Here is a 26827-nt window from a genome sequence, read left to right on the forward strand (position 1 = left end):
CAAAAAACAAAATAAAAACAACACAAAATATCTTGGGTTCATGTATTAACAAATCAAATCATAATTATAACAGTTATGGTTTTATAAGAAACATAAGTATGATACAGTATTTCAACATATCTTCCAGAATATGTCACTTTTTAAAAGTATTTTTGGAGATCCTGTGAGTTATAGTCCAAAGGGACTTACACGTATGTCAAAATATAGGGATGTAACAGCAGACAAAAATCATATATCAAATTTCAAATTTATTAATTTATATAGCACCAATTGACGACAGGGTCGCCTCAAGGCGCTTCAAACAACACAACTTGAAAAACAGAACAAAATGAAGTAGAATGAAAAGCACAATAAAAGAATAAAAACATAAAAAGTAAAAAGAATAAAAAACACAATAACATAAAATACTAACAATAAAACAGGGAAAAAAGATGGGGTCTTCAATCTAGACTTAAAAATGAGTTTGAGTGGACTCTGATGAAGACGTGATGCTCACATCGAACCGTTAGTCCCTCTTGTTTGTTCAGCACCTTAATAAATTTTTCAGCACCTATTTCTGTGTTGCGCCAGCTGCTTTTCTCTTTTAAAAATGAGTATGTTATCTATACAGTGGAAACAAAATATGAAAGATGTTAAGCATATGTTCTTTGAGCTACTCTGTGACTGTCATCTTTCTGGATTGTTACAATTTTCTTTTTACGTTAGGAAATATGTGATTGAAATACACATGCAACTCCGGTGCTATTTACTGTATTTTATAAGTTGCACTGGAGTACAAGTCACACCTGTGAATAAAGGCCTCTTGAAGAGGAAAAACCCATATATAAAGTTGCACTACAGTACAGGTTTTCTGTTTGATCAATTCTTTAATTTGGGATTTTTGTGCATTGTTGTAGCATACTTTTTATTACTAGCATTTGTTCTTGTACAACCCTGGCAAAAATTATGGAATCACCGGCCTCGGAGGATGTTCATTCAGTTGCTTAATTCTGTAGAAAAAAAGCAGATCACAGACATGACACAAAACTAAAGTCATTTCAAATGGCAACTTTCTGGCTTTAAGAAACACTATAAGAAATCAGGAAAAAAAATTGTGGCAGTCAGTAACGGTTACTTTTTTAGACCAAGCAGAGGGAAAAAAAATATGGAATCACTCAATTCTGAGGAAAAAAATTATGGAATCATGAAAAAGAAAAGAACGCTCCAACACATCACTAGTATTTTGTTGCACCACCTCTGGCTTTTATAACAGCTTGCAGTCTCTGAGGCATGGACTTAATGAGTGACAAACAGTACTCTTCATCAATCTGGCTCCAACTTTCTCTGATTGCTGTTGCCAGATCAGCTTTGCAGGTTGGAGCCTTGTCATGGACCATTTTCTTCAACTTCCACCAAAGATTTTCAATTGGATTAAGATCCGGACTATTTGCAGGCCATGACATTGACCCTATGTGTCTTTTTGCAAGGAATGTTTTCACAGTTTTTGCTCTATGGCAAGATGCATTATCATCTTGAAAAATGATTTCATGATCCCCAAACATCCTTTCAATTGATGGGATAAGAAAAGTGTCCAAAATATCAACATAAACTTGTGCATTTATTGATGATGTAATGACAGCCATCTCCCCAGTGTCTTTACCTGACATGCAGCCCCATATCATCAATGTCTGTGGAAATTTACATGTTCTCTTCAGGCAGTCATCTTTATAAATCTCATTGGAACGGCACCAAACAAAAGTTCCAGCATCATCACCTTGCCCAATGCAGATTCAAGATTCATCACTGAATATGACTTTCATCCAGTCATCCACAGTCCACGATTGCTTTTCCTTAGCCCATTGTAACCTTGTTTTTTTAGTTTAGGTGTTAATGATGGCTTTCGTTTAGCTTTTCTGTATGTAAATCCCATTTCCTTTAGGCGGCTTCTTACAGTTCGGTCACAGACGTTGACTCCAGTTTCCTCCCATTCGTTCCTCATTTGTTTTGTTGTGCATTTTCGATTTTTGAGACATATTGCTTTAAGTTATCTGTCTTGTCGCTTTGATGTCTTCCTTGGTCTACCAGTATGTTTGCCTTTAACAACCTTCCCATGTTGTTTGTATTTGGTCCAGAGTTTAGACACAGCTGACTGTGAACAACCAACATCTTTTGCAACATTGCGTGATGATTTACCCTCTTTTAAGAGTTTGATAATCCTCTCCTTTGTTTCAATTGACATCTCTTGTGTTGGAGCCATGATTCATGTCAGTCCACTTGGTGCAACAGCTCTCCAAGGTGTGTTCACTCCTTTTTAGATGCGGATTAACGAGCAGATCTGTTTTGATGCAGGTGTTAGTTGTGGGGATGAAAATTTACAGGGTGATTCCATAATTTATTCCTCAGAATTGAGTGAGTCCATATTTTTTCCCTCTGCTTGGTCTAAAAAAGTAACCGTTACTGACTGCCACAATTATTTTTCCTGATTTCTTATAATGTTTCTTAAAGCCAGAAAGTTGCCATTTGAAATGACTTTAGTTTTGTGTCATGTCTGTGATCTGCTTTTTTTCTACAAAATTAAACAACTGAATGAACATCCTCCGAGGCTGGTGATTCCATAATTATTGCCAGGGGTTGTATTATTGGAGTTTATTTTTTTAGTGGTTTGATTGCTGGGAAAGTCCAAAATAAATAAATAGTCCCAAATAAATAGTTATGATTACTATTGTTAACAACAAACATTTTTTTCAGTATATAAGTTGCACTGGAGTATAAATTGCAGGGCCTCAAACTAGTAAAAAACTGCGACTTACACTCCACAAACTTTGGAATATATGTGTTTTTTTTCCTCTTCATGATGCAATTTTTTTTTTAATGTGACTTATAGTCCAGAAAATATGGCACCAAGTCATGATTAGGACAATCTACATGCTGCAGTGCAATGTCATAATTTACAATTACAAGATAAACGTACGAGATACTAATTCATAATAGTGAAATACTAAGTCATAATTATGAGATAGTAAATTTTATGATATCAAGTTAATTACAGGTTGGTGAGGCCTGACGTAGTAATTGTGATTTACTGTCTCTTCATCATGACCTACTTTGTTACAATAGTTTTTCAGGAGAGCGTCCACGAGCGGAGACAGACGGTAAAGTGGGCCAAATGCTGCAGCTGTGCCATACTTACAGGACACTTTGTGATGCTCTGCTCCCACTGGCTCATTCTGACGCTCTCCTCCAGGGTGGTGCATTTCTTCAGCAGCAGATCCCAGCCACAGTACGGGTCCCGGGCCCCCACACACGCTCTGGCAGGAAAAAAAAAGGGCCAAAATGATTTTGAACATGACTGATGTCAAACTAGATTAAAGCAGCACACACGCATTAAAGTAATAATGATTAAAGGTGAATTCTGTAATAGATAAACAGATAAAGAGAATAGATTAAAGCATTCAATTATTGGTTGCCCAGTAACCATAAAGGATTAAAGTGAAAGTTCTTTTTGTCTAAGATATCTAGCAATAATGATTAAAGCTGAATTCTGTAATAGATAAATAGATAAAGAGAATAGATTAAAGCATTCAATTACTGGTTGCCCAGTAACCATAAAGGATTAAAGTGAAAGTTCTTTTTGTCTACAAATTCTAGCAATAATGATTAAAGCTGAATTCTGTAATAGATAAATAGATAAAGAGAATAGATTAAAGCATTCAATTATTGGTTGCCCAGTAACCATAAAGGATTAAAGTGAAAGTTCTTTTTGTCTAAGATATCTAGCAATAATGATTAAAGCTGAATTCTGTGATAGATAAATAGATAAAGAGAATAGATTAAAGCATTCAATTAATGGTTGCCCAGTAACCATAAAGGATTAAAGTGAAAGTTCTTTTTGTCTACGAATTCTAGCAATAATGATTAAAGCTGAATTCTGTAATAGATAAAGAGATAAAGAGAATAGATTAAAGCATTAAATTGGTTGCCTAGTAACCATAAAAGATAAATAGATAAAGCGAATACATTAAAACATTAGCCCAGTAACCATAAAGAATTAAAGTGAAAGTTCTTTTTGTCTAAGATTTCTAGCAATAATGAATAAAAGCTGAATTCTGTAATAGATATATAGATTATTTCTAGCAATAATGATTAAAGCTGAATTCTGTAATAGATAAATAGATAAAGAGAATAGATTAAAGCATTAAATTATTGGTTACCCAGTAACCATAAAGAATTAAAGTGAAAATTCTTAAGTACAGGCATGACATCAAATCATTAAAGTACAGAAGTGACATCAAATTATTAAAATACAGATGTGATACTTAAAATATACATTAAATGGTTTTTCAATGTTAAATTCAAATGTCCACAAAATCTACAATCCGGATCACATCTGGATTAAATGTTGTCAGATGATCGTGAGTGCCAGTCTGCACCTCACCTTCAAATATGACAGTGATTGGGGTATGTTTGATTAAGAAATAATATATAAAATATACATTAAATGGGGTTGTCAATGTTAAATTCAAATTTCCACAAAATCCACAATCCGGATCACATCTGGATTAAACTTTGTCAGATGATACTGAGTGCCAGTCTGCAACTCATCTTCAGATATAAGCATGATTGGGGCATGTTTGATTAAGATACAATATATAAAACATACAGTAAATAGGGTTTTCAATGTTAAATTTAAATGGTCACAAAATCTGTAATGAGGATCAGATCCAGATCAAACTTTGCCAGTCAGTAAAGGATCCCGTCCTACATAACAAACTTGTTTGATCTTTTTTGACAGAGTTGTGAATTTTTGAAAATTCCATCCATGTTAAAGATAGGGATTATTTCCAATTTTCCAAGATTTTTGACATTTGACCTATGACCTTGAAAACTGAATCACCTCTTGCCTGTCAGGACACGAATCTTAAGTAAAAATTTCATAGCGATATATGAAAAATTGTGGTATCCAGGCTGTTCCCCCCCCCAAAAAAAACAAACAGGGGTGAAAACATGACATCTTCCAACTATGCTGGTGGAGATAAAAATACAGGTGGCAAATAGAAAGTTTGCATTTCCAAAGCTTTTATCACTCTGTCAGAGGAAAATGTACACACACAGCTCAGGATGGTGAGAGGACATAAAATCAAACATCAATCAGAAAGCTGAAAGATGGACACGAGATTATAGAGAAAACTAGAATATAGTGGGGGAGGAATGATGGATGGAAAGGCAGGAGGCGGGAGAGATGAGGTGACAGACAGGAAACGGCAAGAGAGAGAGAGAGAGAAGGAGAGAGAAAGAGAGAGGCAGAGGATGTGGGAAGAGGTGAATAGCAAGAAAATTAAACTTGAAGAGGGAGGATGATCAAAAGCTCGTGAGAGGAGGAGAGATAAGGGAAGAGAACAATGTTGTTTTTGTTTATTTCTGAATGTGTCGCCGTATTCACAGCGAGCAGCAGCTTAAGACGACGTCTTAACACAATCTGTTGACTAATTCCACGTAATCTTCAGGCAAGCAGCAGGATTAGACTCTGTGCCAGTACATGCACACGCACGCTCCTGGATCTAATAGCTTATCGTCCCACAAACTTCCACAGAGATAGCTGCATCTGTCTTTCCTGCGTCTGGTTCAGGTGCTTTATTGGGTGCAATAAAACGTTCGAGGCCATGCTCCCCATGCAAATACGAATCTGCAGTGACAATATAATGACAAATCTCTGAGCCGCAGACGTCAGCACGCCACCACGCACCCCCCGGTGAAACGCAACCAGAGATCACCTCAGGTTTCATACAACCTTCTGTGCCGCCTGCACACGCGCATGCCGAATGACGTAATGTCTGGGTGGGTAACCAAAAACAAAGTTATGGACTGTTATCTCTTCAGGGGAAAACATCAGAGGTGACAACAGCACGCACAGATAACAGGCGTCTTTAAAAAGGCCTGAAGGGCCGCGCAGGTCATTCACGACCCAGCAGTGAGCCATACGCACAGACACAGACGGCTCATATTTCAAATAAACTCAAAGAAAAGTCACCGTGAAGCCAATAAATCTCCTCCAGCCGAGTGGAGCACATTGTTATGTTTGTTTCTGATACCATTTTTGTTTTTTTGTTTTGTTTTGTTTTTTTAACCCTGTGAGCTCAATGGACGCACCCTTGCGTCCAACTCTTTTCTGTCATGTTGCTATTGATAGATCAATGGAATGTCTCAGAGACTTTATTTGACCACTTCTGGAAACTGCAGAGGGTCACCTCTTTGTTTCCAACCCTGTTGTAGACAATCTTTGCCTCATAGCCATTCCTACAGCCCAGAGAAGGTCACATGCCTCCCCGTCTCTTTAACAGGCTCATTGTGAGTCTTGAATTTTGGTGTTGATCAGTTACCAGATGTGGATTTCAAATAAACAAATAAATGATATCAACATGAAAAATTCATGACATGTTGGTGTTGGTTCAAATCCTGATATGAATTACGGATATTTTTTAAATCTTTGTTTTGTTTTTTTGCATGACTGTTGGAAAAGTTCTTGTGTTTTATTATTTTTCATTATTATCATGATGGGAAATATTGTATATCTGTGTTGATGCTTAAATTCCAATAAGTTTAATTCTGAGGGTTTTTCTTGTGAAAGGAAGACAGCTCTCATCAAGGTTGGACAGATAATTGACATTCTTATGGTTTCAGACATGACTGCTGATCCAGGCTGGATATATTTTGAGGCTTTGTAAATGTTCCGGCAGTGATGACACTCCACGGTAATAAAGACTTGTAATTGTATTGACATCTGCCTTCCTCTTCCTCCACCGCAAGTCTGGGCGGTTATTATTTTTCTTATTATTTTTCTGACAATGACAATATATGGTGTTTTTCAATAGTTCAAGGAATTTCGTAAAAAAAATTCATACAAACTCCATGACAGCTAGTAAGGTGAACAATTTTAAGAACCCACACTCTAAAAAATAAACCACTGTCTCAATGAGAAAAAGTGATAGGTTTTAAGTTATTTAAAGTTAACTAAAATTATTTCAACTAAACTACAGAAATCTGGAATTAACTCAGTTGAAAGTTGAAATAAGTTAAAATAACTTTAAAAACCTATGCAAATTGTTACATTATTTATTTATTTATTATTATTTTATTATTTATTTTTTATTTTATTTCTTTAACATTCAACTTTAAATGATAATGCTAAATATCAATGTTACACAAAATTGATGAAAAAGGTGCTATTGTTGGGATAAATTATGTGCATATCTCTGGAACTGTGTGGAATTTTTACATTAAATTTTCAGTACCTGTCAAGGAGACTATAGGCAACTCACAGATACAGTAGTGTTCAGAATAATAGTAGTGCTACGTGACTAAAAAGATTAATCCAGGTTTTGAGTATATTTCGGGGAGGTGATGGTCTAGTGGTTAAGGTGTTGGGTTTGAGACCAGAAGATCCTGGGTTCAAATCTCCGCCTGACTAGAAAATCACTAAGGGCCCTTGGGCAAGGTCTTTAATCCCCTATTGCTCCCGGTGTGTAGTGAGCGCCTTGTATGGCAGCACCCTAACATCGGGGTGAATGTAAGGCATAATTGTAAAGCGCTTTGAGCGTCTGATGCAGATGGAAAAGTGCTATATAAATGCAGTCCATTTACCATTTACCATTTATTTCTTATTGTTACATGGAAAACAAGTTACCAGTAGATTCAGTAGATTCTCACAAATCCAACAAGACCAAGCATTCATGATATGCACACTCTTAAGGCTATGAAATTGGGCTATTAGTAAAAAAAAAGTAGAAAAGGGGGTGTTCACAATAATAGTAGTGTGGCATTCAGTCAGTGAGTTTGTCAATTTTGTGGAACAAACAGGTGTGAATCAGGTGTCCCCTATTTAAGGATGAAGCCAGCACCTGTTGAACATGCTTTTCTCTTTGAAAGCTGAGGAAAATGGAACGTTCAAGACATTGTTCAGAAGAACAGCGTAGTTTGATTAAAAAGGTGATTGGAGAGGGGAAAACTTATACGCAGGTGCAAAAAATTATAGACTGTTCATCTACAATGATCTCCAATGCTTTAAATTGGACAAAAAAAACCCCCCAAAAACAAAACAGAGACATATACAACTAAATACTAGTTTAGTGATTCACAGGATTGATAAAAAAGCAGGTTGAACATAACAGTTTTGAGTTTGTAGCATCAACAGCAGATGCTACTATTATTGTGAACACCCCCTTTTCTACTTTTTTTTTTTTTTGTTTACTAATCGCCCAATTTCATAGCTTTAAGAGTGTGCATATCATGAATGCTTGGTCTTGTTGGATTAGTGAGAATCTACTGAATCTACTGGTACCTTGTTTTCCATGTAACAATAAGAAAAAGACTCCAAACCTGGATTAATCTTTTTAGTCACATAGCACTACTACAACCCCTGGTAAAAATTATGGAATCACCGGCCTCGGAGGATGCTCAGTCAGTTGTTTAATTTTGTAGAAAAAAAGCAGATCACAGATATGACACAAAACTAAAGTCATTTTAAATGGCAACTTTCTGGCTTTAAGAAACACTATAAGAAATCAGGAAAAAAAAATTGTGGCAGTCAGTAACGGTTACTTTTTTAGACCAAGCAGAGGGAAAAAAATATGGAATCATTCAATTCTGAGGAATAAATTATGGAATCATGAAAAACAAAAGAACGCTCCAACACATCACTAGTATTTTGTTGCACCACCTCTGGCTTTTATAACAGCTTGCAGTCTCTGAGGCATGGACTTAATGAGTGACAAACAGTACTCTTCATCAATCTGGCTCCAACTTTCTCTGATTGCTGTTGCCAGATCAGCTTTGCAGGTTGGAGCCTTGTCATGGACCATTTTCTTCAACTTCCACCAAAGATTTTCAATTGGATTAAGATCTGGACTATTTGCAGGCCATGACATTGACCCTGTGTGTCTTTTTGCAAGGAATGTTTTCACAGTTTTTGCTCTATGGCAAGATGCATTATCATCTTGAAAAATGATTTCATCATCCCCAAACATCCTTTCAATTGATGGGATAAGAAAAGTGTCCAAAATAGCAACGTAAACTTGTGCATTTATTGATGATGTAATGACAGCCATCTCCCCAGTGCCTTTACCTGACATGCAGCCCCATATCATCAGTGACTGTGGAAATTTACATGTTCTCTTCAGGCAGTCATTTTTATAAATCTCATTGGAGCGGCACCAAACAAAAGTTCCAGCATCATCACCTTGCCCAATGCAGATTTGAGATTCATCACTGAATATGACTTTCATCCAGTCATCCACAGTCCACGATTGCTTTTCCTTAGCCCATTGTAACCTTGTTTTTTTCTGTTTAGGTGTTAATGATGGCTTTCGTTTAGCTTTTCTGTATGTAAATCCCATTTCCTTTAGGCGGTTTCTTACAGTTCAGTCACAGACGTTGACTCCAGTTTCCTCCCATTCGTTCCTCATTTGTTTTGTTGTGCATTTTTGATTTTTGAGACATATTGCTTTAAGTGTTCTGTCTTGACACTTTGATGTCTTCCTTGGTCTACCAGTATGTTTGCCTTTAACAACCTTCCCATGTTGTTTGTATTTGGTCCAGAGTTTAGACACAGCAGACTGTGAACAACCAACATCTTTTGCAACATTGCATGATGATTTACCCTCTTTTAAGAGTTTGATAATCCTCTCCTTTGTTTCAATTGACATCTCTCGTGTTGGAGCCATAATTCATGTCAGTCCACTTCGTGCAACAGCTCTCCAAGGTATGATCACTCCTTTTTAGATGCAGACTAACGAGCAGATCTGATTTGATGCAGGTGTTAGTTTTGGGGATGAAAATTTACAGGGTGATTCCATATTTGTTTCCTCTGTTTGGTCTAAAAAAGTAACCGTTACTGACTGCCACAATTTTTTTTTCTTGATTTCTTATAGTGTTTCTTAAAGCCAGAAAATTGCCATTTGAAATGACTTTAGTTTTGTGTCATGTCTGTGATCTGCGTTTTTTCTACAAAATTAAACAACTGAATGAACATCCTCCGAGGCCGGTGATTCCTTAATTTTTGCCAGGGGTTGTATTATTCTGAACACTATTGTAAAACCGGATGATGCTAAATAAAATAATGGCTTGTTCATGACAAATGTAATACAAATCAGCAGTTAGGCTTCATTATTTTTGAACTAGGCCCTATGTTCAAGCCTTTTATTCCACACTCCGTTTTGGATGTTACTTTTACAGAACACATTCAGTTTGGACTTTTTTGTGTGGGTGCATTAAAAAAACTAATTCTGGCTCGGATCCAACTGCGAGCCCGAAAACACACCTTGTGTCAAATGTTTTCTAATATATAAACATAAAAATATAAATACATATAAACTCACCAGCTTTGATTAGTTTTATACTGTAGTTCATATCGTGTGAGACACAGAGCTCTGTGTGTGGGTTTAGTTGCAGTAGTCATGTGACTGTTTCCATGTCTGACTTTCATCACTCTAGCAACTGATGTGGATAAGACGGCAGACGAGGACACGGATCTGATCACTTGTTTTATATATGGTGAAGTCAGTCAGTGAAATCAGATTTGAATCAGACATGCAATAAATCTTTTTTGAACTGGCCGTCTGAACGACGCCTGAGTGATTCTCTCTGTCTGGTGCAGGAAGTGAGCCCATCACTCTCTGGTTAGAAGCCTTCTTCGCTCACCTTTTGCCACCACTCATCCTTCTTTTGTTTTCTGATTTGTTAAAAACAAAGAGAAAACACATATGAAATGATGAAGTGAAACAGCATCTCGAGCATATATCGCGGAGCCGCGACTGGAATATCAATCCTCAACTCCTCAGCAGCTCATCGTACTAGCGATGACGAGCGCGGCCGTGATTTCCTTCTGTTCAGCTCTGATGGATGCGATCCTAGTCTGATGTTGAGTCTTCACACTCGATTTGATTTATCAACATTCACGCCTTAATGGAGTGTCTTTTGCAGAGACACAAACTCAGTGTAGGCGATAATTACGCACGGCTTCAGCAAGCACAACGTGCACAACCCAACGTGTGAGTCAACCACAGCAAGTCAAGGCCTAATCACACACTTCCGACTGCACAGAAGTGAGAAGCGCATGTGCTGTGAATTTTTCATCCTTGTTTAGTTCACTTCTAGGTCCTGATAGCAGTAGAGACAGCAAGGCAGTCCAGACGTCAGTGCTTCCATTTACATCCTCCAGCTCCTTCTACGGGATCACAAAGGCATTCCCAGTGCACACCATCCCTCGAGCACGTTCCGACTTCTCCACAGGGTCTTCTCCCAGTTGGACCTGCCCATAACACTTGGCTCATCAGAATGATTAACTGACTGATTTTGATGCAGCAGAACAAAAGTTCTACACAGACCTCCTTCTAAATGTCACAGCCTCCCCCATCCTCTCAAAGTCAGTCCCTCCAGCTTGCAGACAAAACACACAGTGGCCGCTTGTATCTGTGATCTCATTCTTTCAGTCACATGTTCATGGCAATAGGTTCATGGGACTGGAACATAAAGTGACGGCTTAGCGCTGCGTCTTCTGGCTCAGCACTCTGCCCCACGACAACATTCTGCCTGTCAGTCTCGATTCTCATTTTCCCTCTCACTCTTCAATAGCATCCTCAAAAGTGTCAACTGGGGGCAGCGACGCCCGATGTCGCAGACCAAACGGTCCGCCTTTTGCATTTACGCATGCGTCGTTTCGGACCACAGCAGCACGTCTGACACGGAGTCTCTTCACCCAAAGCAATCAAATGGATTAATGGGATTATTAACCATCAGATGATAAAGGTAAAACCTCTTAAATCATTCTAAAGTCATTTTTAAGCAAAAACGAGGTGAAATTCCGTGACGTTTTGAAATGTCCGATGAGCAGTGAACACAGCTCGCGTAGCTGCGGCTCTGATCACTTCTGTTGCCTTTTATGATGAAATAAAGCTGAATTTATGTGGAAGTGATTGTTGCACAAAAGCTTCAGATATCTGTCGCTGAGATAGATGATGACTGGAAGCAGTTTGAAGCAGAAACGAGGTGATAATCTATAAACCGCGTCATCAGGGGGGACCGGTTTTTAGGAGGACCGTTCGGTCTGCGACACCCTGTCCATCCATAGGGGGGCACGTCGGTGTCTTTTGGCAGAATATCATGACCTCTTGTTTGGGAGGTGTTAATTCTCAACCTGAATCAGCTTGAAAAATGCACTAGAAGCCATGATATTCTGAAGAAGCCATCAGAACTGTCGTACAAACCCAAATCCCAAAAACCTGGAACTGTATAGAAAATACAAATATTTAGTGATGTTCCCTCTGGCTGGAAAATCACTAAGGACCCTTGGGCAAGGTCCTTAATGCTCTAGTTGCTCCCGGTGTGTAGTGAGCGCCTTACATGGCAGCATCCTGACACTGGTGTTTGAGTGTGTCTGTGTGAATGGGTGAATATGAGGCATCAGTGTAAAGCGCATTGAGCTTCTGATATAGATGGAAAAGCGCTATATAAATGCACTCCATTTCCCATTTTTATGCCCTGCACAGTGCTTACACCGTGAGGCGGGGCTGACAGCATCCGGGTTGTCTGTCCTTCCGTCTGTTTGTCTATCCGTCTGTCTGTCCGTTTGCAATTCGTTCACCACAACGTAGCTCAGCACCTACAGCTCGCAAAAACTTCATAATTGGTGGGTAAATGCCTTGGAGGAGTACTTCGCATGGGTTTGAAGGACAGTGACCTTGACTTACTTGTCAAGGTCACCAGTGGTCACAACTGTCAAATCCTTCGCTGCAACGTAGCTCAGCACTTATTGCTCGCACAAAACTTCATAATTGGTGGGTACATGCCTTGGAGGAGTACTTTGCATGGGTTCGAAGGCTAGTGACCTTGACCTACTTTTGAAGGTCACCAATGGTCACAACTGTCAAATCCTTCGCCGCAACGTAGCTCAGCACGTATTGCTCGCACAAAACATCATAATTGGTGGGTACATGCCTTGGAGGAGTACTTCGCATGGGTTTCGCATGGGTTTGAAGGACAGTGACCTTGACTTACTTGTCAAGGTCACCAGTGGTCACAACTGTCAAATCCTTCGCCGCAACGTAGCTCAGCACTTATTGCTCGCACAAAACTTCATAATTGGTGGGTACATGCCTTGGAGGAGTACTTTGCATGGGTTCGAAGGCTAGTGACCTTGACCTACTTTTGAAGGTCACCAATGGTCACAACTGTCAAATCCTTTGCCGCAACGTAGCTCAGCACGTATTGCTCGCACAAAACGTCATAATTGGTGGGTACATGCCTTGGAGGAGTACTTCGCATGGGTTTCGCATGGGTTTGAAGGACAGTGACCTTGACTTACTTGTCAAGGTCACCAGTGGTCACAACTGTCAAATCCTTCGCCGCAACGTAGCTCAGCACTTATTGCTCGCACAAAACTTCATATTTGATGGGTGCATGCCTTGGAGGAGTACTTTGCATGAGTTCGAAGGCTAGTGACCTTGACCTACTTTTGAAGGTCACCAATGGTCACAACTGTCTTATCCTTCGCCGCAACGTAGTTCTGCACCTTTTGCTCACAGAAACTTCATATGCCTTGGTACATGCTTTGGAGGAGTACTTCGCATGGGTTCGAAGGCCGGTGACCTTGACCTACTTTTAAAAAATTACCAATAGTTGCATTTGTTCAAAGGCTACCGACTTTTTATGGTCACTGTTGGCCACATCCTCTAAATAATTATAATGTCCATCTCCAATTTTTCCACTGTGTATCCCAGTTTACATCAAACACATGAGGGTTCAACCAAATACCTGCCCCACACATGTACATATTACTGCACTTTACATGGAAAATAGTACTGTGCGTGGGGCATTTCATGACGAATGTCTCTAGTTTACCAATAAAATCCCTGCAATGATCCTTATGTTTAGTTTGACTTCTATTTCAATGTGAACTCAAGACATTTCATATTTTGTGTAGTCAACTTTATTTCATGAGGATGAGTCTTTGAGGAGCAAAGACGGGCAGATGAGCCCCAGTTTGTCAACAAACCGGGAGAGAAAACTATTGAAATGTTTCAACCAACGTTCCTCAAGAAACATTGGAAGGGACTTGGATATTTCGCTGCAGGGCATATCACTAATTGATTTAAGGAATATGGATAAATTTCAGTCCTTGAAGTGGAAGGTCTGCCTGCAGTCCGACCTGTTCCCATCAGAGAATGTGTGGAGAATTTTGAAACAAAAACCCAACAACTGCTGTTCACCTTAAGATGTGTTTGCAAGAGAAATGGGACAAAATAACACTTGAAGCACATCATCGCTTGGTATCCTCAAGGACAAAATGTCTTTTAAGTGTTGTGAGAAGAAATGGCAACATTACAAAATGGTAAATGTACTGTCAGTTCCTGCTGTCTGCAATGAAGTAGAAGTCAATGAAAAAGAAATAATCACTGCAGGTTTTTTTTTTTAATTTGGATTTTCTATACCATCCCAACTGTTTCTGATTTGGGATTGTGCATCATTTGATAAAAAGCCATTCTCAGACCTCTGCGGTGAATAAGTAGACATCAAGGTCAGGTGCAATGCATTTTGGACAGCAGGTTGGAGTGTTTGTCTGGTTGTGCTGATTCCGGCTTTCAGGAACTGGTCAACTGTGAGGCCGAAAAATTACACAAACCTTCTGGTTGAAGAGAGGTGAGAAGAAATGTTTGACAACCCTCATTTGAACAATCCGTCTCCAAAAGAGCACAAAGACAGTCAAATATCTTTCTGCTGCCAGCAGGAAAATTCCCTGCAATGACTGCAAAACTGTGTTCAGGCATAATTGGAAGTCGTTGTGAGACAGATTGATAAACTCACAAAGGAGCCAGAGGGGAAAAGCACTGCTGCAGGTGGGAATGTGTTTGTTTCCCGCTTTGTCTAAGCTGAGTTGGATCACAAAGACTCAGACAGACTCAAATCTATTCACATATGCAAATATATACACCAAGTCAACTGTGGGAGCATGCACTGGCTCCGCATGGCACTGCATCCACCACACCACGGAACCGCCACAGATCCTGGACAGCAACCACCCAGGCAGACAACCGATTCACTCCCAACTTTCAAAAGGAACCAGCTATCTGATGAAACATGGGTGTGATGTTGGGCTTCTTAAGCTGCTAGGGTCCTCAAACCTGAGGTATCTCTGTGCTGGATCAGAGAAATGCACCACATGGCCAAAATGTTGCACATGACGCTCCCTCACAATGCAAGTGTTACTCATCATCAGTCTCCCTAAGTAGCCACTCGTTTGACACTAAGTCACGTCAGCAGTACCCAAGGATTCGCTAAAGAGATCTAGTACAAAAGACATCCAGCCATCATTTTAGGTCACTGGTTTGTGTCCAAGTCTGACACCCAAACAGTCATAAAGGAAACACCAGGATGTTTGTGCTGCTGTAAAGATATCAGCATCACCAAACAACTCTCTCCGGCGACCTCATAACCGAAATTTCAGTGCGTAAAGAGTGAGGGTGCAGGTGCACAGCTAAGCCGCACACCTGTGGACTCTGATCCCTCAAACAGCACTGCATCAAGACTGTCAATCATCAATAGATGATATAACCACACAGACATGGGATTACTTTGGGAACACTTTGTCAAGCACAACAATATGGAGTTACATTCACAAATGCCACTTAAAACTTTACTGTGCAAAAAAGAAGCCCTATGTTAACCCTGCCCCGAAGAGGCCTTAACATCTCTGGGCTCAGAGGCATCTGGGTTGTCTGCAGTGACCTCAGGACTCGATAAGCTCTTCCCAGGCATCTTTTGATCTCAAAGGACACAGACCCAGAGACACGAAAAGACAATGACCCTGAGACATGAATGTCACTGCCAAGGTAAGTGAATCTCTCTAAAAGTTTAACACGTTTGCTGTATACACATAAACGCCTAATGGCCGAGTCCAGGAAGTCATTGAAAGCCTGGATCTTAGGGACGTATAGTTCCTGCAGACAAACATCTGGTGTAAGTAGAAATGTGTGCGAGCCCCCCAGCTTGCTCGCATCCACCATTGTGTGGCCATTTTGAAGGATAATTTTGTTTGTCAGAAGGAGGCCAGGCATGAGCACCCCCAGTGGCTCAGACAAAAGCTGATTTACTGGGTTTTAAATCTCAGCAGAGACCCCTGACCGGCACACAGGCCTGGATGTCTCAGATAAAAAGCAACTTATAAGCGACAGCGCTCAAAATTTTGTTGCAGATTTGCTTTTGACCGTCCTCATTGAGATTAATGGTGCTGGATTCTGTACTCACTCTCTGGTCTTGTGGTAGCTACACCTCTTGAGCGGGATCTTGATGACCTGGTCTCTTACACCCACATAGAGCTCGCTGCGGCTGTGCAGGATCAGCAGGCTTCGGATCGGCTGTCTCTTTCTGGGCGGGAAGAGCTCGATCTCCTCCAGCATGCAGCTCCCCGTGGACTGATTGAGAGGGGAAAGCACTTTCCTGATAGTACCATAATCTGGAAAGAGAGGATTGGGTCACACAGAGGAAGGAGGCAGTTTATCGTCGAGGAAAGGTACAGTGGCGGAGAAAAGAGTGATGGCAGAGGGAGGCCAAAGATGAAAACAAGCAAAAATATAAAACCCAACCACGCACATCAGATACTGTTGAACTTGGTGTGAACTACATAACAATCCCCCCCCCACCACAGTGCCTCTGGAATAAGACTGTCAAAAAGACGGGTTGCTGCCACGCCAAACTTGGTTATGCTGTCAATGTGCAGTACTGTAGATACAACGAGAGGATGGTTATGGTGCCTGAATACATTATTTTTTTTGGCCTATTTTTCTATAGTCTCTGGGAAGAAATCACTGTGACATCCTGAGAGAGGAGAACGCGGAAATCCACGTCACCATGAAAACATCCTGACCTTTATTTGATGTAAGATAGTCCCTGTGAGATTAAGGAAGAGAAGAGCTGCAATTTCTTTGCAGATGAAACTAAAACAAACAGCATCTATTATACAGGAAATCCCCTGGGAGGAGAATAACTAATCAGGCGCATCGTTGTGCCAAGAGAAGAAGGTTGAACTGATAATAACATTGTTTCAAGGAGGAAATTACTGACCCAAGGCTTTTTCTCTCTCCCTCTGAAGATATTTTCCTACAGTAAATACTCAGCTGGACTGATGTCATCGGGTAAAAAAGTCATTATGAATTCCTGTCCATGAATTGTTAATTTGTGCACAGATTTACTTGCAATTTCTAGTATCAAGTTTGTAAATGGCAAACACAAATGACAAAATTTATATTTCCTAAAGTGTTTTTTTTTGGGGGGGGGGGGGGGGGGGGGGGTGAAGTATACAAATCACACATTTTTTTCTGTATATTGAACTCATTTTGTAAGCCAACGTTTCCCTGGGTACCAGTTTAACAACAGACAGGAAGTCTGTGTAGCACATGTGCACGTCACAGCCTGTGCTGTTAATCACAATAAGGACTTTTCAATTCTAAAAAAAAAAAAAAAGGCAAGATGGATAAGTAAACATGTGGCGGACAATAAATTTGATGCAGTTATTTGATGCAATTTGGACAAAAGAGATCATCAGAGGGACAAAGACTGCTTTCATGTAGCTTAACTTCCCATTTCTATCCTTCACGGTTCAAGTGTTTGATTCTTTTCTTGTCTTTATAACCACAGTTCCCTCATGGCCAGAAAGTTTAGGCTCCTCTTGCTTTCTCACATTCTGATTACCAGTGCTTTCCAGTGTTTTTTTTTCCTCTCTGTTACAGATCCTCACTGCATATTGTGGATGCGGATTAGTTGGCTTGTTATGTTAAATCTCTGTGCACTGATCTGCTTGTATCTTGGATAATCTCTTTGCTGTTTCCTTAGACAGACTTTCACCTGTTGGACTGATCACCTGTGTACCAGAACGCTGCTTATTTCATGACTGAGCCTGTTGCCTTCCGTCTCTGTGGGACAAAAACCTGCTTGTACCTGCCTTTCATTGTGGTTCTCTGCGTTGGGGTCTACTGGGAACAAAACATTACAGCATCCAGCTGTATCTTAGATTCTACTGTTCAGGAAGAATGCTCACGTCACTCCCCAGCCTCCCTCTGAAAACTGAACCGTGCATTGTGCAGCTCAACAACGTCACGGCCTTGAAGCCAAACATTATCTGTTGCATTTACAGAGATAATAAAATATCCCAGCAAGCAGGTTGAATGAATTACATTTATTTCTGACTTACATCAAAAACCAGCTTGTTTCATGAATTCCAAAACAACCATTAGCAATTAAAACACAGACGTTTCTGTATTTATTTCCTCCATGACACCTGCCAGGTTCCCCACAGAATCTCAAATCAAAAGTGAAATTGGTTATTTTTTTATGTTTTGCATTTAGCAGATAAATTGTATTCACACCGACCCCAAGACGGAAATTGCGCTGCAGGGACGGAACTGTTAACAAGAGCAGAATTACAAGCGAGTATTCGAGCATCTTTCCTGTAGAAAGACTGTCTGTAAACCCTTGCGCCGCAGCGCTGTGACATCTTTGGACCAGAGCTGCAGCGATCAAGTTCCACACACAGGCCCCAATCAGCAGCAGCATGTTTCAGAGTTAATTGCCTGTGATTAGCTATAGTATGCATGCTAACCAATGGCCCTGGCAGCATTTCAAATGTTTTCATTAGCGCGCAGTTTCTGTCTGGGGAACGTGCAGAGTGGGCAGCGCCACTCTGACGCTACATTGATCACAACACCATGCAAACAATGAGATGGGGGGGGGGGGGGGGGGTTCATCCGGATGGACTGAAACAGGTCACATTTGTGCACGAGAGATGTCCAAAAACAACCCCGAAGCTACCACAGGAAGCTTGTGTTGACATTAACCAGCAGGCCGATGGGCTTTAGCACTGTGAAGTAGAACCCATATGCGCCATCATAACTGGGAATAGAAGCTCGAACGCCTGCAAGTGCTGCTGGTGGGGTTTTGTGCGCTTGGCCAGCATTCACATCACTTATTGTGCGAGTTGTCTGATCAAACAGTCGAGTCAGGAGCCGCACAGAGGAAACGTGGAGGTAAAATCAAAGCCGTGTGTGTTATTTACTACTCGTCTGTCGTCTTCTGACACACGGCTGCTGGCAGGTTTTCAATGTTTGCCATCTCTCACTGAAGCCTTCCAGTACGTGGTTTTCTGTGCACATGTGTTCGTGTCAGTGCATATGGAAGACATGTGGCGTGATCACACTGGTGTCAGAACACCAAGGCTTGATGTGTGCTCAGAAGTACAGCTCTGTTGGTTTCATTTTTCCTCAGTTTTAAACACACTCTTGATACGTGGGCAGAATACCGCTAATGCGTCGCAAAGGCTGGAGTGTGTGCTGATGAATTTAAAGGATGAGGTCATTAAAGTAAATGCTGACATCACAGCTTTAGACTTTGTCGTACACACAGGCAGCTCTGACATATTTGTCATTTAAAACTGTTATGTGTCGGACGCAGCTCGGAGAACCGACCAGCGTTTGAAGGACCCAGTATGAAATAAGCAGAGCACGGTACAAAGGCTAACTGAATTTAATACATAACAGTGATAATATAATAACAAAAAGGTGCGGCCTGGCGTGGTGCGCTCCCAGCAGCGCTAACGGTCCGGAGCCAGAAGCTGTTTCGGACCCAAGGACCCCGCCGACACCCCCCAGGTGGCCGCAACAACCGAGTCTGTGAAAGAAGGAACCATTATGTGAGTCCACACTCTACACACAGAACACTTAAAGGTGTACAAACAGCAAACACTTCCTGGCTTGATTACTGATCAGCTTCCCAACCTGCAGGCATGGAACATCCAGTTCACAAAACTCCACTGCAGTGGAAGCTGATACATGACTAACAAACAGCTCAATACAATAAGGTGTGAGAGACACTACATTTACTGACTGTATAAATGTTAGTCACAAAATCTAACGTACCTCAGGAAGTGTGCTGACGAGCGTGAGACCTCACCCCCTCCTCTTTCACAGACTGTGCATCAAACCTGGACGTTCTCAGCATCCGCTGCTGATGAGATGGCTCCCAAGACGACGATCTCACCCGTCTGGTCACAAGGTCGAGTCTCTGGCAAATACACACTGTGCACTCCAGTCTTAAATGCCAACATGTTCCAATCCATCCAGATGCACCACAGCTGTGAGTCCTGACGAGTCGCAGGTGATCAGGGTGAGGTCCTGACAGCCTCAGCAACACAGCCACTCAGTCCCAAATGCACGCCACCTGGGAGGAAAACCAAAAGACAGAAACAAACCGGCAGCCAGGCCCCCCCAGCCATATAACATAAAACCCTGTTTTCAGATGAGTTCTTCACCACCTACAACATTCTCAGACTCATCCCGCCCTATAGCGCCCCCTGTTTCAAATGCACTCATGGCACACTGCTATTTATGCATTGGTGTGTAAGTTCATACCATATATAACAAATTCTTTATGTAATTATTTATCATTTTTCCAATGTTCTCCAGATGCTTAAATGCAGCCAAACATTCACAATTAAATCAGTATTATGTGAGTTATGGCCGTCTCCCGCTAACCATTTTTTGGCCTCAATTTCCATCCTGATTTCAAAATTATGGAAATCAGATCCATTTTTTTTTTTTTGAAAATCGCAGCCAAAGTTCTTATAAAGTCACTTACTATTTTATATCTGATTACATAAGATTGCAACAGATTATTGCACCCACTTATTAATGATTCCCATTATACAGTGTTTTTTCTCCAGCACATGCACAAAAGGCTACTGACTCTTACTATGCTTTCTCCACAATTTTCCAAAAAGCAGAAACATTTTGCTGTTGAAATTTCAAAACTGCCTTCTGCTGAAGAGCATGACATGCTTTTCAGGAGTCTTCTGCTCAGGAAAAATAAAACAATGCTGCATATTGTAACTACTTGTCTAGTTTCACCTACTTTCACACAAAATTACAATTGAATCCAATTATTCACCTTTTTCAATCATGATTTATCCCAGTTTCTAATTTTTTAAAACTTTCCCGATCACCTACAGTGTTCTACAACATTACATTTACATCGATTACACCTGATTTCATGTCCCAGTTAGGTATCTGAGTTATTTTATTTATTTTTTGCTGAAACTGGAGACATCCGGGTCTCAAAAATCAGAACTGAAACAGAATATTGTAGCAGAGGCAACCGATGGAATAACAAGGAGGTACAGGTGCCGTTGGCTTTCTCCTTGATAGATGAGATCTTGCAAAGATTTGAGTTCGCGGCATGAGCCTGGTGAAGACACGACAATGGAAAAGGCCAATTGCAAGACCTGTCCTGTAAACGTTCATGACATCTGGGAAACAAAGCCGAGTTCTGATGGTGGAAACAGATCTTTGGTGTTATATAAATATCCATCCATTTTCTATACTCATTTACTCCAATTAAAAGTTATGGGGAGGGGAGCTGGAGCCTATCCTAGCAGTCATAGGGTGTGAGGTCGGGTACAATCTGGATAGGACGCCAGTCTGTTGCAGGGCCACAGTTACACCTGCACGCACACCTACGGACAATTTAAAGTTTCCAATCCACCTAACCCATGTCTTTGGATGTGGGAGGAAGCCGGAGCACCCAGAGGGAACCCACACAAACACGGGGAAACATGCAAACTCCACACAGAAAGGTCACAGGTGGGAATCAATCCCATGACCTTCTTGCTGTGAGGCAACAGTGCTAACCACTAAGCCACCGTGCTGCCTGTACATAAACATTTACTACAAATTATTTTGTCCCACCATCCAATAAATGTGACCCCAATGAAGAAAAAAAAAAAAAAAAACCTCTGGAGCCGCCACTGAGTGTATCCACATTATCACTACACTGTCACTACTATCACTACACTACATTGTCTGTTGTTCATACTGCCTCATATGTTAATTATTATCTACAGTGTTATACGACTATTATTATCATTGGTATTATTAGTCATTATTATATTATATATGTGTGTATGCATGCAAGTAATATTTTATGAATTAAATGCATATAGATAGGTATACTTATATATTTTGTAGATATGAAATTAGTCATTTACTGAATTGTAGTTATTAAATATAAAATTATAAACTGAATTACAATTAACTGTATAATTATATATATATTTAAATTGAATACTTGTGTGTACGGATGTGTATACATATAAGTAGGTATGTATATATATGCATATTTATATTTATATAATGAGTGTACATATGTGTGTACTGTACGCTTCTTCTGCTGTTTTTGTTTTTTTCTTTCTCCTCTTCTATTATGAAGCTGTAAATGACGGCAACCTTCTAATTTATTAAGGACTGATTTGGGGGTGGGAGTAAATAAGCTTGTCTTCATCCCACTCCCTTCCAACCTGTTTTTTGATTTCTTTTTCCTCTCGCTACTGCTATAAGTGTGAATATTGTATATGATGTATATGATATCTTGTTTTTTATATTGCTGGTTTGGAATAAACTAACTAAACTAAACTAAACTGTCTAAATACACAGCAAGTCGTTTTTGACTAAGTTAACACAAATGGCAAAGACAAAGTGAGATGATTATAAAAATGTAAATTTTGACATGCACAGAATGTGTAGTCTTTATTAGACAGCATGGATGGCAACACACACACACACACACACACACACACACACACACACACACACACACACACACACACACACACACACACACACACACACACACACACACACACACACACACACACACACACACACAGAGTAAAGGAAGGTCACACTACAAAGTTCATGTAGTGCAAAACAGCAGAGGCAAAATGTTTTTAAGAAAACTCAGCCAAGCACACAAACACCTACCAGTGGCCAAAAAGATAATGTGGAGCAGCGTGTCCTTCCCCTGCACCACATCCACCGCCACATGAGTGAAGCGAACATTGTCCTCCATGAAATAGGGCACAGGAACCACGGGCTGGACCACCTCGTGCATCAGCAAAAACTTCTGAGCATCCTGCAGGTTTCTCTGAGTCAGGTTCACGTAGGAGCCAGAGTCGATGGTTCCGCACTGTGAAGGTAATGTAGAAAACAGAGTGTTTGTGTTGGCAAACTACATTAACTAGAAGGCACCTAAACTCAAAAATCCCTTAAAATATTATAATAATTGCTGGTACACATCTGTCTGTCTGTCACATGGTGGTTTCCAGACTACTTCTCGGCAGTCGCTTCGGTGATCTGCTTGAAACTTGGCATACAGGTTTGGCTGGGAGTGGAGCAGTGCATACTACATTATCATCCCCATCAGGGTGGAAGTCTAAAAGTTATTGTGGTCAGAAAAACACCCACTTTTCCCTGTGGGACACAGCTCAGTCACATTTGGTGTGCAGGTTCAGCTGGGTGTTGCCAGCTACATGCCTGAATTAGGTGGCGAATGAGCTGAGACCCTGAAAGTTTTTGGAGTTAGAAAAATACACCTCCTCCCAAGAGGGAAAGTTTTCAACCTGTCAAATACCTCTACATTTTACAGTCACAATACGAAACATATTTATCTGTAAATCTAGGGTGGTTATCCACAGCATCATGAGTGTCAGTCTCTGCCAAGCAGGCCAAACATTTCTACAGTCTACATTTTTCACAAATTTATTTTACAAGAAACTGTTCGGTCTTCACCAGTAACCTTTTATTTTATTTATTTATTTTACAACACTGGCTTGGCCTAATTTTGGGTTTCTCCTTGTTGTCCTTATTCACAGAACCTGGCATATTACAGAAACAGCGCAGCAGCACCTTTTAAACAAAAGACTCACAGAAAATACTTTCAATCAACACACTCAAAAAGCAAAGATTTTAGCAGTTTTCTGGAAAACACTGAAGTTCCAATAACAGAAGTAGCTCACATCAATAGATGATGTGAGATACAACAAAAGTGACGGATTAATACGGTCTCATCAACCCTTGTTCTCACGTTGTGTCCCAGGAGGGTTTTGCTGCTCGTGTAAACTCAGGGCAACCACATTTAGGGACAACACCAGGTGTCTGATGTTTTAATACCTTTTTCTCAGTTTATTTAATAAAATAAGTTCAATAAAGTGCACCATCACAAATGGAAATATAAGAAGAAAGTTATTAAAAAAAGTCAGAAGTGTACTTTTATATTTTTCTGTTTTTGGAGGCCTTACAGATGCAGCATCACTGTTGTAAATTTGACAGCCTAAGATAAAGTTTCTTGACTATTTATCTGCCACCCGTGACAAATATAAATATAAAGGAGCTCAACCCAATTATTTCACTGAATACAACTGTTTATCAGTTTATGATGTGGATTTCATTAACATGTGGGGCAGCTGTGTGGTTTCTCTTTTTTAATTTGTGACAGGTAGGATTTAGATGATATCATTAGAATGTGTTAGATATCCACAGAGCCTCTAAAGAATACTGAAGACACTCTTATCTCTCTTTTGATTTTCAACTTATCGGCCAAAGCTTTTATCAGCCGTCATTCATACCTCTGCCACTAAGTGGTTCTGTTTGTTTGTCTTATGCTGAAGATCTCTAACTGGCTATCATTGCTGTCCTAGTAATCCATTAATGGCGAGGAAGACTGTCTCTTGATTCATTCTCAGACAGGATATCTATATCCACAGTCAATCTAGAGACACCTGTTTGTGAGTCTGTTTAACGTGGGAATGTTGCACACTGACAAACACACGGTCCTTGACAGACCCTTAGCCTGGTCTGGGCGATTGGGGTTTGCGGACCTGTTGAAGCCTTCATCCATCTTGTTTCACCAGACCATGTTAGCCATCTCATGTTCAGGGTTCTTGTTAGGTCTTCATGGTTACCATAGCAGCCGAGGGGCACACAAGGTCCACACCGTATTTCACCCCAACAGGCAATCCCCTACTCAATCCGTTACCCAGGTGTCACAACGTGGATGAGGGTTGGCTCTTCACACCCTCTGACTGGCTATATGATGTTGATGTATTGTTTTCTTGTACTGAAGGATATGAGTTCATTAAGTCCAATATTTTGTGCTATAAATTTAATTTAGAACAACTTTTAGAATTTTTAGATTGATATGAAGGGGTTATATTTTTAAAACAATTTATTTATAAAGAAGCTTAAACTATTTGACTTTGACTGATCATAAAACCACAAAAAAATATAAAAGAAACCTAAAGGTTGAGTAGGTTTTTATTTGTTTCTTTGGCAGTGTGTACAACTTCATCTCAAATTCACCCTAGAGATAGTTTGATTTGATAATGTCTAGCTGGTCCACTGGAGGAGGAAAGCTAACCCAGCAGGATCAGGATGGCTGGTTGGTCTCCAGAGGATCTTCTTACACTTCAACACAAAGAAAGTAAAACTACATAAACCTTTACAATTTCAGTGACTGAAGTGTCCGGTGCCTTGTTATGAGTGCAGCAGGAACACTGCGAGAATGTGTCCCAGTCTAACCGTGCACAGCTCCACAGAACAAGAGGTACTCCTGGCCTGAGAGTGGACCTTGGGGGATGATTAGTTCCTCCTCAGTAAGTACGATACCAACAGCACCGACACGTAATACAGATGAGAAATATGGAGGGCTTCCCCGGAATGGGCAATGGATGAGTGCCCTCGCTGTGTCAGGGGACGGGAAATTAAAACCCTGAAGGACAAGGAAAGTCTGTGAAACACGTGCACGCCTGCATGTGCTTATGACAAAAAGTGTGCATAAGTTGCAGTGTGGGACATATAACCCTTATGATCCAGACTGCAGTGAGAGTCTGCACGGCTGATTCAGCCACAGCGACTCTGAATCCGCCACAGTGTCCGCGGAGAGGTTCTGGCATCAAGAAAGAGACGGATATGTGATTTTCCTCAGTGGGATCACGGTGAGGGCCACAACCGCCATTTGGCTGAGGACCCGTCCACCACTCGTCTCTCTCTCTCAAACTGATGATGGGTGTCAATGACAAATGCTGATCATTTTACAAACGGTTCAAAAAGTGGCTTTTGTCAAAACAATTTGAAATTGCACGAGCAGTCTTTATTTTGAAAGTTTAGATGATGATCAGACACAGTGGTACCAGGAAAACCGAACATCTTTCCACCGTATGACGCTTACGAGTGAAGCATTCCTACACTAAGTCATTATCCTGTGACGGATAACCTCGACAGCGTGGAGATGGTGTCAGCATCCGAGGAACAACAATCACGACTCGCAGCCAGCAGGATCCTCGTGGTTCAAATAAACAAGATGGATTTTCTCTCCAGACAGACGTGACTGATGAGTGACGCCGTAATTATCCTTATTTACCAAAAATGTACAGGCTGTTTTTGTTTTTATTGTAGTCTATTTCCAGACAGCAGGTAGACATTTGGCCGTGACTTTTAAGGGAGCTGGTTTTCCAAATATATGTTTGTGCACATACGCGTGCATGTGAGTGTGTGTAAAAGGGCTGAAAAAAAAGAGCAGATCATAAATCATGTGCTCGTGAACCTCATCTTCCAACACCGACAAACACGTGATGAAGATGTCACTGAAACAGAGACGGAGTGAGCGTCTACGCAGGGACATGGAGCACAAATTGTACTCAAACTCAAACAGACATCCGGACGGAGAGGTAGACCAGATACCAGCTTCTCCTCGAGGAAAACAGCGATATAAAATTCCCCAGCAAACACAAAAGTCCTCTGTGGCTTCTGTTTAATGCTAAATACAGCAAATACTGTATTTGCCAGAGCATAATTCAGTTTTTTTACTAGTTTGGGAAGTGGCGTGACTTACACTACAGTGTCACTAAGTGTGACATATACACCGAAAATAAGTCACACCTGTTAAAAAATGCCTCTCGAAGAAGAAAAATCCATATAAAAGT

General features: G+C 40.6%; 1 protein-coding gene across 3 annotated transcripts in view; it reads right to left on the reverse strand.

Annotated features, from left to right (window-relative positions):
* sema5a (sema domain, seven thrombospondin repeats (type 1 and type 1-like), transmembrane domain (TM) and short cytoplasmic domain, (semaphorin) 5A) overlaps positions 1-26827 on the reverse strand; it is a 447076-nt gene that overhangs the window by 168040 nt on the left and 252209 nt on the right. For all 3 annotated transcript variants that reach the window (XR_004557944.1, XR_004557932.1, XM_034159873.1), the window contains exons 10-12: positions 22830-23034; positions 16273-16480; positions 3170-3287 (exon numbers count right to left, since the gene is read on the reverse strand). Coding sequence is in view for 1 of the 3 variants with exons in the window: in XM_034159873.1 (XP_034015764.1) it covers positions 3170-3287; positions 16273-16480; positions 22830-23034 (531 nt within the window). In the remaining 2 variants the exon portion in view is untranslated. The remainder of the gene's footprint in view (positions 1-3169; positions 3288-16272; positions 16481-22829; positions 23035-26827) is intronic.

Source organism: Thalassophryne amazonica, chromosome 1 (assembly GCF_902500255.1).
Source record: "Thalassophryne amazonica chromosome 1, fThaAma1.1, whole genome shotgun sequence".
NCBI classification, from domain to species: domain Eukaryota; kingdom Metazoa; phylum Chordata; class Actinopteri; order Batrachoidiformes; family Batrachoididae; genus Thalassophryne; species Thalassophryne amazonica.